This window comes from Loxodonta africana, chromosome 6, assembly GCF_030014295.1.
Source record: "Loxodonta africana isolate mLoxAfr1 chromosome 6, mLoxAfr1.hap2, whole genome shotgun sequence".
Classification (NCBI taxonomy): Eukaryota; Metazoa; Chordata; class Mammalia; order Proboscidea; family Elephantidae; genus Loxodonta; species Loxodonta africana.
Window position 1 is genome coordinate 42,275,164 of NC_087347.1, and position 20,507 is coordinate 42,295,670.

The following is a 20,507-nucleotide window of genomic DNA, read 5'->3' on the forward strand; positions in this document are numbered from 1 at the left end:
CCAAAATGTCACTGGCCCACCAGTCAGAGTGGGGGCATATGGATGTCAGCTTATTAATGGAGTCGTAGCTCATGTCCATCTCACAGAAGGTCCAGTGGGTCCCCAAACCCATCCTGCAGTGATTTCCCCATTTCCGGACTGCATAATTGGAATAGACATACTCAACAACCGGCAGAACCCTCACATTGGATCACCTTCCACCTCAGTGAAATTTCTAGGAGTTCAGCAGTGTGGGGCATGTCGAGATAGCCTTTCTAAAGTGAAGGATAATTTATTGTATCTGGCCCCTCCCACAACTAAAAAGAAGGCACAACACCTAGTGGACCTCTTTGGATTTTGGAGGCAACATATCCCTCATTGGGTGTGCTACTCAGGCCTAGTTTTCAAGCGACTCAAAAAGCTGTTAGTTTTGAGTGGGGCCCAGACCAAGAGAAAGCTCTGAGACATGCGCGGGCTGCTGTGCAAGTGGCTCTGCCACTTGGGCCATATGATTCGGATGATCCAATGGTGCCTGAGGTGTCAGTGGCAGATATAGGTACTATCTGAAGTCTTTGGCAGGTCCCTACTGGTGAATCACAGTGCAGGCCCTCAGGATTTTGGAGCAAAGCCCTGCCATCCTCTGCAGATAACTACTCTCCTTTTGAGAAGATTATCAAAATGCGTATGTACTCTTAAACCAGGAAGATAAAAGCAATGCCTTACCATGAACATGCAAGTATTCTCCACTAAAAGTCTCTACACGATAAGGAGGAGGATCAAAAATTATTAGTTGGCAGAAGTAATAGCTGGCATGATAACTGTCCAGGTTATATAGAAAAAAAGAGATGCTGTTATTGGTTAACTGAGGTTGACAGAACTCCAAATTCTTAACGGTGGACACCATGTTTCCACTTTTCTTTGTTTTGGTGAGCTCACAGAGTATTTGCCTCCCTTTCAGCAACTGCATTTTAAATTGCTGGATAGCCTCAGGGTGTTTGCATATAATTTGCACACCTCCATTGTGAAATGCGAACATCTTAGAATCATTTATTTCTCCTGGACAAAAAGAAAACAAAGCAAAAATGACCTTTTAAGAATAAAAATAAAAAACCCAGAATATATTGCCATAATAATTATATTCAAACATAAAGGTAAATTCTCTCTACAAAGTCACATCTATTACATCAAAATGAAAAAACTTCACTTTCAAAAAGAAAGAACATGACAAAAGGTAAGATGGTGTCCTAGAAAAACCTAATAAGAAACTTGCTTATTATATATGCATATATAATTTGAAATTTATTGAATAATATATATACATAGTATGAATCAAACAGATGTGATCTCTGCCCTTTTGTTGTTGTTGAAGTTAGGTGCTGTCAGGTTGGTTCTACTCATGGTGACCCTATGTACAACAGAATGAAACACTGCCCAGTCCTGGGCCATCCTCATGATTGTTGTTATGCTTGAGCCCATTGTCGTAGCCACTGTGTCAATCCATCTTGTTGAGGGTCTTCCTCTTTTTTGCTGATCCTCTACTTTACCAAGCCTGATGTCTTTCTCCAGGGCCTGATCCCTCCTGATAACACATTCTGGCTGTACTTCTTCCAAAACAGATTTGTTCATTCTTTTGGCAATCCAAAATGGTATATTCAATATTCTTCACCAACACCACAATTCGAAGGTGTCAATTCTTCTTCAGTCTTCCTTATTCATTGTCTACCTTTCGCATGCATGTGCGGTGATTAAAAACACCACGGCTTTGGTCAGGTGCACCCAGTCCTTAAAGTGACATCTTTGCTTTTTAACACTTTGAAGAGGTCTTTTGAAGCAGATGTGCCCAATGCAATCCGTCCTTTGATTTCTTGACTGCTGCTTCCATAGGTGTTGATTATGGGTCCGAGTAAAATGAAATCCTTCAGAACTTCAATCTTTTCTTCGGTTATCATGATGTTGCTTACTGGTCCAGTTGTCAGGATTTTTGTTTTCTTTATGTTGAGGTGTAATCCATACTGAAAGCTGTGGTCTTTGATCTTCATCAGTAAGTGCTTCAAGTCCTCTTCACTTTCAGCAAGCAAGGTTGTGTCATCTGTATATTGCCAGTTGTTAACGAATCTTCCTCCAATCCTGATGTTCCATTCTTCTTCATATAGTCCAACTTCTTGAATTATTCGCTCAGCATAGTTTGAATAAGTATGGTGAAAAGATACAACCCTGATGCACATCTTTCCTGACTTTAAACCACACACCATCCTCTTGTTCTGTTTGAATGACTGCCTCTTGATCTATGTACACATTCCTCATGAGCATGTTCTGAAATTCCCATTGTTCTCAATGTTATCCATAATTTGTCATGATCGACACAGTTGAATGCCTTTGCATAATCAATACAACACAGGTAAACATCTTCCTGGTATTCTCTGCTTTCATTCAGGATCCATCTGACATCAGCAACGCTATCCCTCATTCCACATGCTCATCTGAGTCTGGCTTGAATTTCTGGCAGTTCCATGTCGGAGTACTGCTGCACCTGCTTTTGAATGATCTTCAGTAAAATTTTAATTGCGTGTGATATTAATGTTATTGTTTGATAATTTCCCCATTTTTGTTGGGTTACCTTTCTTTGGAATAGGCACTAATATGAATCTCTTCCAGTCAGTTGGCCAGGTAGTGCTTTCAGAGCTTATATATTTGAGATGAATAATAAACAAATAAATATGTAATAATTCTCTGTAAGTCATGTTAGGAATGGAAATAACTGAGTACTTTTTTTTTTTTTTTTACTCAAATAAAAGTGGTGGGGTTGGAATGAGTTCTAATTTCCATTGGAGAATCAGAGAAATGCCTCTTTAAGGAAGTGACTTTAAAATTCAGATTGGAAGATGAGTAGCACTTAGTCACACAAGGGGAGATTTAAGAAAAGCATGTAGTTTAGAAAAAAAAAAAAAACTTTTAAAGGTACCATACAGCTTAAACTGAAACAAATGATTGTATATAAACATATACATATACATATTACCCCCTCCTGCTGGTAAGCATGTCACCCTGGTGGCCCACTGGTTGAGAGCATGGTTGCTAACCAAAGGTCAGCAGTTCAAATCCACCAGCTGCTCCTTGGAAACCCTATGCTGCAGTTCTATTCTGTCCTATAGGATTGCTATGGGTCAGAATCAACTGGACAGCAACAGGTTTGTTTTTTCATTTGTTTTGTTTTTGCTGGAGAGCAAAAGAATCATTTTCAAATAATGGCAATGTGTCTTCCCTAACCTCACCCACTAAGAACTGGTTTGAGGCTTGATAATAAAGGTAAGGCTCCAGATTTTTACTTTTTCATTTCGTTTGTTTTGTTTTATTTTTTAGTAACTTTTAAGCTTACAGGAAGCTAAGGCTCTTTTTACGAGCTACATGGGAATCACAGAGGGAAGAAACGAAATGACTTTGGCCTGGATGCAGATCCTGAGTTATTAAATCAGTTCAAATTACTTAGTCTTCCTTTTCTCATTTTTTTTTTTTCAATATGACAAAATTGCCATCTTGAAATCGGGGAAAAATTATTTGCATGAGAGCTTTTTACCTCAGTTTTGAAATCTCTGTCTTTATTCTGGAGACCACTACATAGCAAATGTAAAGAATTTTTAAGAAGAAAAAAAAAAAAACCTGTCCTCCAGTGAAATGGAAATTCCGTTTTTATCTATTTGCTCTTTATCTTCAAGAGATATACTTGTTTTATGTAGTAAACAAGGTACTGTCAGTTAATATTGTATCATAAGCATGCATTCTTTTTACATAGTCATCATAATTATCCTTTTTAATGGCCATTTAATATGCCATATATTGATCTATTATAATTGGTTAAAGCATTCCACTAATGTTGGATATTGAGACCATCTTCAGCATTTAGCCTTTATGTAAATATTATGAAATTTGTTCAAATGTTTAAAGATTATTACAACACTCTGTATTTCCATATTTCTTTCTGAAAGCACTGACCAATTTATAAAAGGACAAGCAATATGCAAGAGGGAGGGTTCGTTTGCCACAATTCTGTACTAGTTGCCTTAATTTTATTTAAGATGTATAAACTAATACTTATTCTTCTGAATACTCTAGGCTGTAATTTGTGTACTTCATATTACTAGGGGATAAATTTTCAGTTTGGGCATTTGATCCTGAACTATAAGGATAAGTATTCCAATGTGCGTTTATGGCAGTCCAGATTATTCAGACTGATTCCCACGCTGACAACAACCTAACGCTTAACAAAATTATCAGGTTAAATTTGAAGAGGGAGCCAGAACCTAGATAGATGAGCAGAGCTTGGATGCTGCTTTTATGCTGAAAGCTTACCTCCCAAATTCAGACTTTTGCTTTGATATCTCAACTCTTGGAGTTTTTAAAGTGAAAAATCTAGTAGTTTGTCAACTTGGCTGGGCCATGATTCTCAGTGGTTTGGCAGTCGTATGATGTTTTGATCACTTCCATGATGAGATTTGATTTAATGTGATCACCTCAATGATGGAAACTGCTGTGAGTAGCCAATCGGTTGAAAGAGAGTTCCTTGGGGTGTGGCTTACATCCAATATAGGTGGACACTCTGGCAAGGCTCATGGGCTTTTGCTCGCTCTGGATCCTGCAGCTGGCTCTTGTTCATCTGATCTCCAGTTCTTGGTACTTGAGCTTGCAGCTTACCTGCTGTCTTGCTTGCCAGTCTTAGGATTCATTGATCTTTGCAGCCTGTGACCAAGTGCCCTGCTGTCTGACCTATAGATCCAGGGTTCGCCAACCCCTGTGGCTACATGAATCAGGGGAAGCCTCTAGCCTGACCCACTTGGGACTTAGGATGTTCCAGCCTCTACAACCACTTCAGCCATTTCCTTGATATAAATCTCTCTATATAGATATTTATACGCTTTACTGGTTTTGCTTCTCTAGAGAACCCAGCCTAAGATACAGACCCTCTTGCCTATAAGCTCGGTTTTCAAAGATTTACATCCTTGGCATGCAGATAAACCAGAAGTAAACCAGCCCTCATGCAGACTACAGCTCATCTTTAAAAAGCTTGGATAGTCCAGGAAATCTAAACTCTTGAACTTTGTGTAAGGTGATCTTGGACTATTACTACCCCTAAGTTTTTCAAAGTAAAAATGCAACCTATTTCTGGAAGAAAAGATTATACCCTATGCCTCAAATCATTCCCACAATCATATTTAAATACAATGACAGGCAAGTCCTTAAAAATATTCAGTCACACAAGAAAACAAGGCAACAACAGAAACAAACCCAGTTTATATATTTGAATTGTCAGATCCCCAAACTAAAACAATTAAACTTACAATGTTTAAGGAAATAGGAGACAATGTTGTAATAATACATTGCTTTATTTCTTGATCTGTAATGAATGTGGTGGGGGGTTGTGATATATTTTATAATCATTTATTAAATTGTGTATTTATGTTTCATTCATTTTTCTATAAAGATGTTTTCTTCTACAATAAAAAGGTATAAAAGTATACAGAAGGAAAATAATGCTTGTTTCATTTTAAAAAATAGAGGGAATAATGCAAGCAAAAAGCAAGAGGAAAAGAACTGACAGTGTGAGAATAGGTGCAATCCACATTAAATTAAAATGAAGTGCATCTTGTTCAGGGACTTGTTTGAGCAAATTACATTGCACTGCTGTTTATGCTTATGTGTCTCTTCTATCTTTGCTGCAGAAGATAAAGTCAGGAAGCTGACTCTCAGTTCCCTTAAAAATATTCAGAGCTAATTTCTCAGAGACCAGAGTGGCAGCAAGTAAGCCACAAAGCGGCCTTGGAGCATAAGTGTCTGCGGCCACTGTGTGCTCACACAGGTGTAAACGCACCGTCTTCTATTTCTGAAGATCGTCTTGTCAGCAACTTTTTCTTCTTTTGTGCCCACGCTGTGGCTTACAACCCAGTGCCAGACAAACTGAAATGGTAGGCGATGCAGTGAGGTGGAAGTGCAATGTCGTGGTTCCCTAGGAAACCAGAGGCAAATTCTCTCTCTGCCACCAGCGAGGTTCTACGACTAGGGTGTTCTTCTGTACCTAAGCCTCCACATCTTTAAAATAAGCAAGTGAGATGAAAAGGTCTTAAAGTTCTTTCCACTTTCTATGAATTCAGGGTCAGAACACATTCAGACGAGACTACAAACAACCAAGAGGGCTAAAAGTTTGCTGTCAGAGGAGTCCTCCAGAGAGGAAGCCATTTTCTCATAATCCCCTCTTTGTGCCTCTATCTTAATGGGCTTTATTCCAGGGAGTCAGGAGAGATGGAAGTGAATGTGACTATTTTGCTTGTCCATTAAAGTGGTTTCTAGGGCTAGGAAGATAGTGCTTCAGCTTCTCTTGAACGACAGCATCAAGGTTGTGTACCGTTGGCATCTGGGGAGTACAGCCTGTCATTTCCATTGGACACTCTTAACTTTTTGTTTTATAGTTTTTAACCTAAAAACTGTACTGTTGTTGTTGTATGCTATTGAGTCAATTCCAACTCATGGTGACCCTAAAGGACAGAGTAGAACTGCCCCATACGGTTTCCTAGGCTGTAATCTCTACAGGAGCAGATTACCAGGCCTTTTCTTCTGTAGAGCATCCGAGTGGGTTCAAATCAGTGACTGTTCGCTTAGCAGCTGAACGCTTTAAACATTGCACCACCCGGGCTCCTTAAGAACTATGTAGGTGACCTTTTTATTATTAAGTGTAGTAATGAGAGGCCTGATTCATGTTTCCACATACCTAATGTCTAAAATTTCCATCTAGAAAACCTTTTGGCAACTCTAAGCCTGCAATATGAATGCTTTCAGCTAAAGGAACAAGGTACGGCATTTGGTCGATATTTCATAATGCTTTGGTACCTGTTGAACAGATATGCTCAAATACCCAGTCACAAATTCTCTGTAACCTTCAGTGGCATTTGAAAAATAGCATCAAAAGGAGATGACCCCTTACAACTATGATTAAAGTGTTTAATGGATAAACAAGTTAAGGAAAATCTGAATATATTAGTTTCTTATAACTTTAGAAGTAGCTAATATCGCCTTTCTTACCCTCCCCGGATGTTCCTATCTCCAAGTCTAAAATTCAACCAGGAGTACTGCTTTGATACTGTCAATTATTAGAGCAAGTATTTGCTCTGATAGGTTGAGTGTCAAATCTGTTTGATCAGTTTACCTGCCACACCAGTGATTAAAAATGTATAGCCCTCACCAATCTTTCTTCTTACTCTCCCTTCCTTTCTCTCTTGTTTACCTTTTCTTCTCTCTTGTTTACCTTTTCTTCACACACCACTTCCAAATATAAAATCTTCTTCCTAAATATCTTCTATCACACTACCTTTGATATGATGTTCATTCTCTGTAACATACCATCTCTATCTCCAATACCCATAAATTCTCGTAAACATTATCTGTCCATGTTTCAAGTATCTTTTAAATAAGATCACCTTCACACCTTTTCTGTTATATGATTCAACCTCTGCTCAATATCATAGACAGTTTGATCTAGTGAACTTAAACACAAAATAGCAATTCAAATTCTTTCATGTACAGATAACTGAAGGCCCAGGGTCACAGAAATTCTTGGGTGCATGACATAGCTTTGGTCCAATCCAAGACTAAAGTGCCATTAGCCACAACCAAGGAAAGTGAGACAAAAGCAGGCAACTGCGTGAAGCTAGACAGTGGTCACTGCAGCCTGAGTCTTACAGGATGACTGCTAAAATCTGTTTGCGGAAGAAGGCCTAATTTCTGTACCTCCCTTTTACGTCCAACAGAATCTCCATTTTTACTGTCACTTCCCAAGACACCGTCTTCTCTCTGTGGGACAAGGGTTTCCTCTTCCTGCTTTCACTCTTACCTATTTATAATCCATTTTCCACAGAGCAGGGAAAATGATTTTCTTAAAAAATAATCAGGTAGTGTCATTGCCCTGCTTTTTAAAACCTCCAGGGCCTTCCCGTCTCACTCAAAATAAAATCTAACTCCTTACGCTGGCTTCCCAGGACCTGTGTGACCCATGCACCTCGCCAACACTGTCTCATTACAGTCACTCACTACACTGAAGTCACACTACCCTTCTTTCTTTCCCTCACAAGCATGAAGTGTATTCCCAGGGCATTGAATTTGCTGTTTCTATGCCTGGAAAATTCTTCTCTCTGATCCTCATATGGTGGCTTCTTTCTCATCATTTAAGAGTAATAACACTTCCTCAATGACGTCTACCCAAAGGACAGCCCCAACGTCATTTTCTACCGTATTATCCTAAGAAAAAGTGTTAGTCACCGTCTAAAATTATCTGGCCTATTTGTTTGTTTACTTTTTTATTGCCTAGCTATCCCACTCCAATGTAGTCTTTAAAAAATCAGATCTTGTTGGTCTTCTTCACCAGTTTATCCCCAGTGCCTATGATAATAATTGCCACGAAGCAAGTCTCAGTATTTTTTTGATGGCTGGATGCACAAATGAATGTTTGTTCACATGAAGAAACAAATGAACCTATATCTCAAGATGTGAAGTTATAAATCAGGAAAGATGAAGTATAGAATATAAAGTGTAAGAACCAAAAAGGCTTTTACAATTAATCAAGTTAAATTCTTCGTTTCACATTTTGCATTTACATTTATCAAGTTAAGCTAGAGCCAGAAAAGTGAGCTTCTTGCCCAGCTTATAAGAGGGACATGATCCCAGGTTAGCTACAGCAAGTTGCTTTTGTTCTAGAAACAAATACATGCAGATGTTCAAACATTCATACAAGACGCCTTCCATAGTGGGAAGTCAGATTCTAATGAGAAGTATCTGTGAGTTTGAAAGAAAAAGTGCTTTGCCTGAAAATACCAACCAGCTTTACAAGGACTTACTTAGATGGTTGATTAAGTCTCCTGGCTCTTCCATGTCTGTAACAGGGAGGACAGGGTTAAGCCTGGTTGATCGTTTGGATCCCCCAAAAGTACATAGTCATTAAATTTGGTCATGGCCTGACCAGGACAGGAGCCCTTGGACCAATGATTGTTCTAATACACCCAAATGTTTCATGACCATAGCACATTAGTGGTTTGTGATATAGACATCATGCTATATCTTTTAGCACTTGATACATTGTTAAAAACACAAATAGGAATACACTTGGCCTCTGTATCCATGGGTTCTGCAACGGTGGATTCAGCCAACCTAGGATTGCAAATATTTGGAAAAAAAAATTCCAAAAAGCAAAGCTTGAAATTGTCATGCGTCAAGCTCTACTAGAATGAAATGACATGTAGGCATACCCAGCTGTATCCTTCCACCATTTCACAGATCTCAGTCTCTCTCCAGGACAAAGACTGAGAACGCAGTAAGCCTTAAGCGTAAGCATTAACGACCATTTGTATAGCATTCACATTGTCTTAGGTATTATAAGTTACCTAGAGGTGATTTAAAGTATATGGGAGGATGTGCATAGATCAGATGCAAATACTACACCATTTTATGTAAGGGGTTTGAGCATCCGTAGATACCGGGGGATAAGTATGTTCTTTTTGAATGCTGGTGATGAGTCTTAAAATCTGAATATTAAGGATTAGTTTTTATTTTTCAACCCATACTTGTTTACTTTTTACTGGCATTTTTAGATTCTAATCACCCTAGAGAACAAGTAGGAGCCCCGGTGGGTCACCAGTGAAGTGCTCGGCTGCTAACCGGAAGGTTGGCCATGGGACCCACTCACCAGCTCCAAAGGAGAAAGATCAGACCCTATGGGGCAGTTCTATTCTGTCATATGGGGTCACTATGAGTTGAAATCTACTGCACCACAACCGACAACAACAGACAACGGGTCCTGTGTCTCTTTAATCACATTGAGTGGCATATCTGATAGGCTACATTCTTCTCAGACGCTCAAAACTATTAAAATGTTGCTGATTATGATTTTAACATTTCTGTTGATACCCATAGAGGTAATGTTCTGAAGGATAAAACCAGAATTTTTATATTAGATGGTTTCTTTAGGTTTTTTAATTTTTCTGAAGAAGAGCATTTACAGCTTCTGTTTAAGGGCTGATAAGAAAAACTTTGAAGAAAAGGTCATTGGCCTGACAATTGCACTATGGTTCAGAAGAATTCATACGCAGGCTGACTCTTTCAGTATCTATGTTATTTCATTTCTCTGGTATAAGATGGCCTTGCTGGGACTCATCCTGCTGGGACTGTTTGTAACCAGTTGTACTAACCCCAGTTGAAAATCTTTTTGGAGAAAACATCAAGAAAACCTCCACACTGCAGAGGGTGCAAGACGGATTAGAAATGTAATTTTATTCTCCTTAACTCAGTCTTCTAACCACAAACCTCTACAAAGGTCCCAGAGCGATTGAAAGATAAGATCTCCTGAGTTTGCAATAATTGATGGTGCTTATTAAACACATTTTCTGTAATCAAACAATGACAAGCTTTAGCTTAACACAGAACGTGAATGTCTCGCAATAGGCAAAGCTCTAAAAATTGCAAAGCGTGTAGTTGGTGTTAGTTACATTTGATCTTTTACAAAGAAATTCTAGCATTTTTTTTTTAATAATGTCTTTCTACCACTGTTTTTCACTTTTCAAAAGCTGTAGCTTTTGGAGTCCTGATTAGTAGATTATATACTTGCCTGTATTTACATTACTATTCAAGGCATCTATAATCTTAAGAAGTGATTGGGACCAGGAAAGGATAGGTAAAATAAACCCAATCCAATCTAAATCCTTAACATTTACAGAAAGAAAGCCAAAAACACACACACACACTCTGAATGTGTGAATTATTTTTACTCTCCAGGGAACTCTATGCGGGGAATAAAACAACCTTCTATTCTCTAATTGTTTATGATAAGAAAAATGAAAGATGGATTTTCTTCCAGTAAAAACGGATTTTCTTTGTGAAAATGGGAAAATTCTAGAAGTGTTACAAAATTTTGTAGCAATAGTCACAAAGTAATTAATTTGCAAACAAGGTACTTTGTTAGTTATTCCATTGAGATTTTTTTGAAATTGTCCTCCTAGCGAAATCACATGAGACTGAGGGAACCCAGCTCTCTTCCTCAAATGGGGAGGGAGGCAGAATTTTATCTGCACCCAGGAAATCCCAGGTTGTTTCCATCCCTCGGCTGATGTGCAAATCTCTCTGGGCAGACAGACGGGAACAGGGTGCTTGCTGGGTGAACTCATTTACATCATGGTTCCAACTACCATCTCTCTACGCCAGTAACCCACATCTTCATCTCCAGCTTGCCCCTTCCGTTGGCTCCAGATTCCTATTTCCAATGTGCTTTCAACATCTGAATCTGGATATTCCTTGACACATCAAGCTTACCATTCCCAAACTGATCTCAACGTTCACTTGTCAAACCCAAGCCCCGTTACTTAAAGAGATCACTGGTCCATCTCTAGGAATCTGAGTCTTTCTCATTTCTCTCTGTTCCTGATTCTTCTCATCCAGTTGGTCAGCAAGTCCAGCTGACTGTAGCTCATGAATGTCTCTTGAATTCGATCCCTTTTCTCTGTTCCCATTGCCAGTCCTGACCTTTGTCATGTCTTCTCTCATCTGTGGAAACAGATTCTTTTTCTTTTCTTTTTTTTCTTTTTACTGCGCTTTCGATGAGTGTTTACAGCTCAAGTTAATTTCTCATTCAAAAATTTATACACATATTGTTTTGTGACATTGGTTGCAATCCCCACAATGTGACAGCATGCTCCCCTTTCCACCCCGGGTTCCCTGTGTCTATTCATCCAGTTCTTTCCCTTCCTGCCTTCTCATCCTGTTTTTGGACAAGAACTGCCCATTTGGTCTCATACATTTGATTGAGCCTAGAACATTTCTCACATGTGTTATTTTTTGTTTTATAGGCCTGTCTAATCTTTGTCTGAAAAGTGGGCTTCAGGAATGGTTTCAGTTCTGGGTTAGCAGAGTGTTCAAGGGCCATAGTTTTGGGGGTTCCTCCAGTCTGGTCTTTTTATGTGAATTTGAATTTTGTTCTACATTTTTCTCCTCTTCTGTCCAGAACTCTCTGTTGTGATCCCTGTTAGGACAGTCACTGGGGGTAGACAGGCATCATCTAGTTCTTTTGGTTGACTGATCTTCTCAACATCAGTCTCTCCCCTTCCAGTGCATCTCCATAAAAAACCAAACCTGTTGCCATCAAGTTGATTCTGACTCATAGCAATGCTACAGGACACAATAGAATTACCCCTGTAGGATTTTCAAGCAGCAGCTGGTAGATTTGAACTGTTGACCTTTTGGTTAGCAGCCAAGCTCTTAACTCCTGCACCACCAGGTCTCCTGTCCATCTCCATGTTACTCCTAAAATTGTACTTCTAAAAGCATTTTTTTTTTTTGCTCCCCAGCTTCAAAGTCTTCATTACCTTCCTGTTGCTCATGAGATAAAAATCAAATTCCTTGGCATGACACAAAATCCTTTCACAATCTTGCAGACTATATTCAAACCAGACTAAACCTTTTGGTGATTCCTTTCACATTGTTACTTCTGTTCCCATAGAGTAGAATATCCCGGTACTTTTTATTTTTTCTTTTATCTGCCTAGAAACCTTCATTTGTTCTTTAAGAACCGTTTCAAATGCCACCTCCTCTCTCTCCCCTGAGACCCTCAGACAGAGTCTCTTATTTCCATGTTCTCAATAATACTTTGTCTACAACAATACATTTATAATGCAGATTATCTTGTATCCTAATTAATTTTGTCTATTTTATGTATTTAACCATGAGCTCCACAAGGATAAGGACTGTATCAATGGTCACCTAAATAATCCCAGGACCTGGAACAAAGTAGAAGTTCAATCGTATTAAATAAATAAATAGAAGAATATGGAGGCTGAGCATGGTTGGGAAATATCCCTATAATGGACCTAAGAGAGGAATGAGAAAGTACAGCAAGGGATTCTATTTACTTCTATATTGGAGAAAAACTCATTTCTCAGTATGAAGGCAAAGGCTCAAACTGAATGATGCCCAGCCAATTCTATGAAACCCAATAGGTCTAAGAATTACTTAAGTATCTAAGCTTTCAGTAGCTGCCAAAAATAAAATAATAACAATAATAATAACAAAAGCAACAACTTATAAGTAGTGAGTGCTTATTATGCATTGGGTACTATGTTCAGTGTTTTACATACAATATAACATTTAATTCTCATAACAGCCTTTAAAGTCAGATTTTTGTTAACAACCCTATTTACAGATGAGGAAACTGGGGCTGGAATAACTTCCCCAAGGTCTTCAGTCAATATATGCTGAAGCCATGATTTGAACCTAGACGATCTGACACCAGAATTCATACTTTTAACAAATCTTAGTCCAATACCTTAGTCCAAGCCTCTCATTTTACAGAAATGAAAGCCCAGTAGGTAAAGACAGTTCATAAGAAATAAGAAAAAAAGAAAGAAGAAGAAGGAATAAAATCAAGTATAGGATTATCATGCTGAATGAGAGTGGCCTGAATTTGTTTATAAAAAGAAAAGATTGACAGATTTGGATTTTTAAAACTTCAGCATGGGTCCTGGCAGGTGACAATGCCAGGAGACAGAATTTATACAAGATTTTTTTTTATTGGAGAGGCTGGGAGGGGCTCAAAGGTCAGCTCAGCAACACAATTTAATCTCTTAACTCTTGGGGAGAAGCAGGTGCAGGAGACACCAAAGGACTGTTTTCCCTGAGGTGGGGAAATTCAAGAATCAAGAATACCTGGGTTAGAAAGTAAGGTTTAAAGTGGACACGAGAGGTATCCTTTCAGTTTCCTTACAGAACACATCATGAAATATACACATGTCTCATAAGTCCAGTGCCTTTTTCACACTGCTTCCAGAGCCATCTTTCTAAAATCAGAATTCATCAAGTCACCCCCATGGTCCCCATTGTCTCTAAGGTCTAGAAAGAGTGTCTTCTAATTGTAGTTAGAGGTTCACATCTTTCCCAGATCCTTGTACAAAGAGGAATTTCCCATTGTTCCAGAATCATTTAAAAGAACAAGACTGCTAAATTTCACATTGAGATCAATAGAAAACCTTACTTGCCACCCAAATATCAACAGTGATGAAAATTTCTCTCCTTTGAGATTCATGCTATACCTCTACGACTTCAACATGCTGTACAAAGAGTTCGATGATGGAGTCAGACACTTTTGAGTTCTAATCTTGATCCTGCCACTAATTACTGTCTTCTTCATCTGAGTTTCTTCAAACATTAACTGAAGGTAATAATACCTTTCTCTTAGTAGGGTGGACACCTAGGTGGGAGGCAGCCTTTCTAGTTGAGAGGATTACAAATATGACGATAAAAAGAACCTGCAAGTTCTTACTTCACTTCTGTTTGGCTCCTGCATTTTGAGCTTTTAAAATTGTAGTTGCTGGGTAAATCCATTTCTGTGGTGTTTTGAATATGATCATTACCATATTTATTATCACCATGTAGCTCTCATGCCTGTTAAAGAAAATGGCATGCCACATAGCGTTTGCTGTGTGATGAGAGTGAACACCGGTTTTATTCATTTAAAATCTAAGATGAATAACATTCTAGAATTACAATTTATTCATCAACTGGATTTATCAACTCACAGAAATAATGCCAGTGCTAATTCAAATCTCCTGAAAAGGAATCTCCTGTATCATCATAGCCATGCAAACGAGTATGGCATACTGGGATGCTTTTTAGCAGTACAAACAAACCCTTCAATGACTTGTCCCACTCACCTGAGAAGAAAAACCAAAGTCTTTAACAAGGCCCATGCACTCTGAATGATCCAGTCTCTGCTTCGCTTTCCAGCCTCATCTTGCACCACTCCAACCCTGTCCCTCTCTGTGTCCAAACACATCTGCCTCCTTCAAGGCCCTTGACCTCACCTCATTCACTCCTGCCGTAAGTCCTTTGTACTTGCTCTTCCCTTGACATGGACTGTTCTTCCCCACCTCCATACCATTCTCCCCATTTACTCCTACTTGTCTTTCAATCTCAACAGCAGCTGGCACAGTGCCTCCTACATGAAAGATACTCAGTGACACAAGACTGAATACATGAGTGAATGAATGAATGAATGAATGAATATCAATTCAAAAACACTATACATATGCCATTCATATGGCTAAAGGATTTCTTTAGGTTGTAGAAAAGGCATAGTCAAGTAAGTAACTTCAGTGACCTAGAACTGCTGTTGGGACTTATTGTAAGTAGACTTTATATCCTCATTCCTTATTCCTCTTAAGAGTGTATAAGCCACCTTGAGCTATCACTAATCAAGTGTCTGATCAATCTGCTATAAGAAAAATTTTTTGGAGAGAAAGGTAAAATCTATTTCTTCATACTACTACAAAATTTATTTCTTGGTGGGATTAGAGCTACTAAATGTTTTGCTTTTACTTTTAGTGGTAATAGAACGTCCCCATTTAATATTTCACTTTGCTTTTCCAGCCACAAGAACATGGCTCAGAATTCAAGAGAAAATAAAAACAATATAAAAAGATACAGAGTAAGAAACAAAAGAAACACCTTCAATAGTAGGTAGCATTATTTAAATTATTCATATAGAGGCTGATATATACCTGTTTACAAAAGAAAGAATCAAGGACTCCAGAATAATTTTTTTTTTTTTTTACATCCACAGAACTGGAAGTGTTTTTACCTCATCCACATCTCCTCGACCTTTTGGAGGGGCACTGATGTTTTGTGTCAATAAAAGCTCTGTGGCTGCCTGGGCATTGCAGACAACAAAACATCCAGATAAGACTGAAATCAAAATCCTTCTTTTCCAAGCCCTCCCATTTTATTTTCTCCCACAGAAAAAAATTCCCAACCCAAATGCCAAAAACCCACCCAGTGCCGTTGAGTCGATTCCGACTCATAGCGACCCTATAGGACAGAGTAGAACTGCCCCATAGAGTTTCCAAGGAGCGCCTGGCAGATTCGAACTGCCAACCTTTTGGTTAGCAGCCGTAGCGCTTAACCACTATGCCACCAGCATTTCCAACCCAAATGCCAGGAGTATTTAATTTTTATTCTGTTGAGACAGTCATTTTTCTTTTCATCTTTCTCAGAGAACAGTAGGCCACTCTTCTACTTTATCCACTTACAGGTAACTCCAAGGAAACAATTCAAAAATGTAATGATCTCATGAAACAATTTTTTGACCATCTTAAAACATAATATCAAAGGCAGCAATGCAAACAATGACATTAACAATGACATGGATGACATGGTGCCCTTAGCCATGTGCTTGGGATCTTCTTTCAAAAAGAAAAAAAAAAAGTCTTTCTATTTGGTGTTCAATTTTTCTACCTTTTATTTTTCTCAGTATTCACTTCAATTATAACTTAAGAAATATTCAATAGGCCACTTACCTCTTAGAACTTCAAGTTGGAAGCAGAAGAGAAAGAAATACCAGATGTCTGACTTCATGTTTGCCAGAAACACGTTCAGTCTCCTCCTTCAGTGTTTAAAGCTGACAGTGAATTCATGCTCTCAATTGTTTCTATTTGCTGGAAAGGAAGTGGTTTTTGTGGAGGATGATGTCACATCACATTTACCATCAAGCCAAGGAGGTGTCTTTTAATTGATGTCAACGGCTATGTGGGAGGCATTATTGCTTATGGAAGGAGTACTGGTGGCACAGTGGTTAAGTGCTTGACTGCTAACCAAAAAGTTGGCCATTCGAACCCACCAGCCACTCCACAGGAGAAAGATGTGGCAGTCTGCTTCTGTGAAGACTGCTACCTTGAAAACCCTATGGGGCAGTTCTACTCTGCCCTATAGGGTCGCCTTGAGTCAGAATCGACTTGATGGCAAGGGGTTTATTGCTTATGGAGTGAAAGCACTTAGTCCATGGATTGTTGATGATTTGGAAGACAGAGGAAAACTTTACCTTCATTCTAGTTACAAGAAAACAAGTTAAAGAGACGATATTGGGAATAACAGGATCTAAAAATACCCACAGAATGAATGATACATTTATTTGGACACGTTTCTATCTTACGCTATTTGCTGCAGAGATGAGAAAGTTTTAGAATAAGACAAGAAATAAAGAAAATTATTACATAAATTGAAATGAAGAAATTCAAAAGAGGAGCAACTAAGTGTTACAGATTGAATTGTGACCCCCCAAAATTACGTGTGTCAACTTGGCCTGTCTATGATTCCCAGTATTGTGTGATTGTCTACCATTTTGTCATTTGATGTGATTTTCCTATGTGTTGTAAATCCTACCTCTATGATGTTAATGACATGGGATTAGTGGCAGTTTTGTTAATGAGGCAGGACTCGATCTACAAGATTAGTTGTGTCTTAAGTCAAAAAAAAAAATTTTTGTTTTTTTAAGTCAATCTCTTTTGTGATATAAAAGAGAGAAGTGAGCAGAGATACAGGAGTACCTCGTACCACCAAGAAAGCTGCGCCAGGAGCAGAGCGTGTCCTTTGGGCCCGGGGTTCCTGCTAGAAGAAACTCCTAGACCAGGAGAAGATTGATGACAAGGATCTTCCTCCAGAGCCAACAGAGAGAGGAAGACTTCCCCTGGAGCTGACGCTCTGAGTTTGTTTGGACTTCTAGTCTACCAGACCATGACAATAAATTCTGTTTGTTTAAGCAATCCATTTGTGGTATTTCTGTTGTAGCAGCACTAGATAACTAAGATAATAGGATTCTGAGAAATAATATTTGCATGATATTTACTGTAAATTATAATTTTCCAAACGATGGGGTCAACTTTAAACTAATAAATCCTACTCTGCATATCACAGCAGAGTCTGGGAAACCAGGGATTGTGCACCTATAGTCTCAGTTGAAAGCAAGAAAGTTGAAGAGCCTACCCATGGTCTCTCTGTCCCCATAGGGAGATCCCCATAGGGAGATAGACTAGACAATAATAATAATAGTATTAATATATTATTATTTATTATATTTATATATATTTAAATGTTTTATATGAAATAATGCACCTTAATGGAAAGCATATATGAAATTAATTGTAAAATAATATATGTTATTGTTGTGTGTCCCCAAATGGATTCCGACTCTTAGAGACCCCATAGGACAGAGTAGAACTGCCCCATAAGATTTCCAAGGAGTGGCTGGTTGATACAAAGTGGTGACCTTTTGGTTAGCAGCCTGAGCTCTTAACCACTACACCACCAGGGCTCCGAATAATACATAGTATATCTAAATAAATATATACAATATCATAAATACGGAAACCCTGGTGGCGTAGTTGTTAAGTGCAACCTACGGCTGCTAACCAAAGGTTTGGCAGTTTGAGTCTGCCAGGCGCTCCTTCGAAACTCTATTGGGCAGTTCTACTCTGTCCTATAGGGTCGCTATGAGTCGGAATCAACTCGATGGCACTGGGTTTGGGCACTGGGCACCATAAATACAGCTAATATTATTATATTTACATTGTTTTACATGTATTTAAGTGTATTATATATTTAGATTATGTTTTATGCATATATTAACTCCTTTAATCCTGTTAACAACCCCATGAGGCGGGGACCACTATTCTTCCCATTTCACAGATAAGGAAAACTGAGACACAGAGTGGTAAAGGACCTGAACCGAGGCCATATGGTTAGTAAGTGGCAGTGCTAGAATCTGCAGAGTCTGGCTCCAGAGTCCTCACTCAACCAAAGCAGGTGGAATCACCAATGCTAAGGTCTGCTGATCCTGCCCTCCTGAGGCCTAAACCGGCTTCCAGGATTCTGGATCCAGGTTGGGTCCAGGGAGTGACAGGTGGGACTGACTCTCAGTTTGCAGAGGTGGTATCCAGATGAGAAGATGAAATCAAAGGTTAGGCAGCACAGTCAAGGTGTCAGTGCAAAATGCCCAGGCCCTGAAGCAGAAGCCATGGCTGGAGTAATAGAAACAGTGATTACGGAGACTTGGCCAGAGCCAACGGATTTGAAAGGCAAGTTAGGAGCTTGATCTTGCTGTGATTTCCTCCAAGCTGCAGGGGCTTCCCCTAGGCACCCTTTTTATGACTCCTGGGCCTCAGCAGTGGGTGCAAAAGAAGCTAATTAAACAACCTACAGACTGGGAAAAAAAATTGGCCATGACATATCTGATCAGGGTCTAATCTCTAAAATTTACAAGATACTGCAAAACTTCCACAACAAAAAGACAAATAACCCAATTAAAAAATGGGCAAAGGATATGAACGGGCACTTCACCAAAGAAGACATTCAAGCAGCTAAGAGATAAATGAGGAAATGCTCACAATCATTAGCAATTACAGAAACGCAAATCAAAACTACATCTCACCCCAACAAGGCTAGCATTAATTGAAAAAACACAAAGTAATAAATGCTGGGGAGGTTGTGGAGAGACTGGGGCACTTATACACCGCTGGCGAGAATGTAAAATAGTACAGCCACTTCGGAAATCTATTTGGCGCTTCCTTAAAAAGCTAGAAATAGAACTACCATATGATCCAGCAATCCCACTCCTTGGAATATATCCTAGAGAAATAAGAGGCATCACACAAATAGATATATGCACACCCATTTCATTGCAGCACTGTTCACAATAGCAAAAAGATGGGAACAAACTAGGTGCCCATCAATGGACAAATGGATAAACAAATTACGAAATATTCACACAATGGAATACTACCCAACGATAAAGAGCAATGGTGAATCTGCAAAACATCTCACAACTCATGGATGAATCTGGAAGTCTTTATTCTGCATGAAATCAGTCAGTCCCGAAAGGACAAATATTATATGAGACCACTATTATAAGAACTCAAGAAAAGTTTTAAACACAGAAGAAAATATTCTTTAATGATTATGAGGGTGGAGAGGGAGGGAGAAGGGAATTCACTAACTAGATTTAAAAAAAAAAAACAGTAGAACTGTTCCCATAGAGTTTCCAAGCAGCACTTTGGTGGATTCAAACTGCCGACATTTTGGTTAGCAGCCGTAGCACTTAACCACTATGCCACCAGGGTTTCCAGTAGGTAGACACTAGACAAGAATTATCGTAGGTAAGGGGAAAGACAACACACAATACAGGGTAAATCGGCATGACTGGACTAAACCAAAAGCTAAGAACACAACCAGACACTTCGAGGGACAGAGTAGCAGGGGCAGGGGTCTGGGGGCCATGGTTTTGAGGGATATCTAGGTCAATTGGCATAACAAAGTTTGTTAAGAAAATGTTCTGCATACCACTTTGGTGAGTGGCACCTGGGGTCTTAAAAGCTTGTGAGCAGCCATCTAAGATACATCAATTTGCCCCAACCTACCTGGAGCAAAGGAGAATGATGAGCCCTAAAAACACAAGGAAAATATTAGCCCAAGAGACAAAAGGGCCACATAAAGCAAAGACTCCATCAGAGTAAGACCAGAAGAGCCATATGGTGCCCGGCTACCACCAATGATAGCCCTGACAGGGAACACAGCAGAGATTCCCTGATGGAGCAGGAGAAAAGTGGGCTGCAGAACTCAAATTCATGTAAAAAGATCAGACTTAATGGTCTGACTGAGACTAGAGGAACCCCAGAAGACATGGC

General features: G+C 39.1%; 1 protein-coding gene across 2 annotated transcripts in view; it reads right to left on the reverse strand.

The window, feature by feature from the left end:
- The window catches only part of ICOS (inducible T cell costimulator), a 29,669-nt gene extending 13,196 nt beyond the window's left edge, over positions 1–16,473 (reverse strand). The window contains exons 1-2 of one of the 2 annotated variants that reach the window (XM_023542165.2): positions 16,350–16,472; positions 703–1,035 (exon numbers count right to left, since the gene is read on the reverse strand). In XM_023542165.2, the coding sequence (XP_023397933.1) occupies positions 703–1,035; positions 16,350–16,407 (391 nt within the window). In that variant the 5' untranslated portion in view covers positions 16,408–16,472. Of the gene's footprint in view, positions 1–702; positions 1,036–16,349 lie in introns of both variants that reach the window. The other variant, XM_023542172.2, reaches the window with a different exon arrangement.
- Between the last annotated feature and the right edge of the window lie 4,034 nt (positions 16,474–20,507).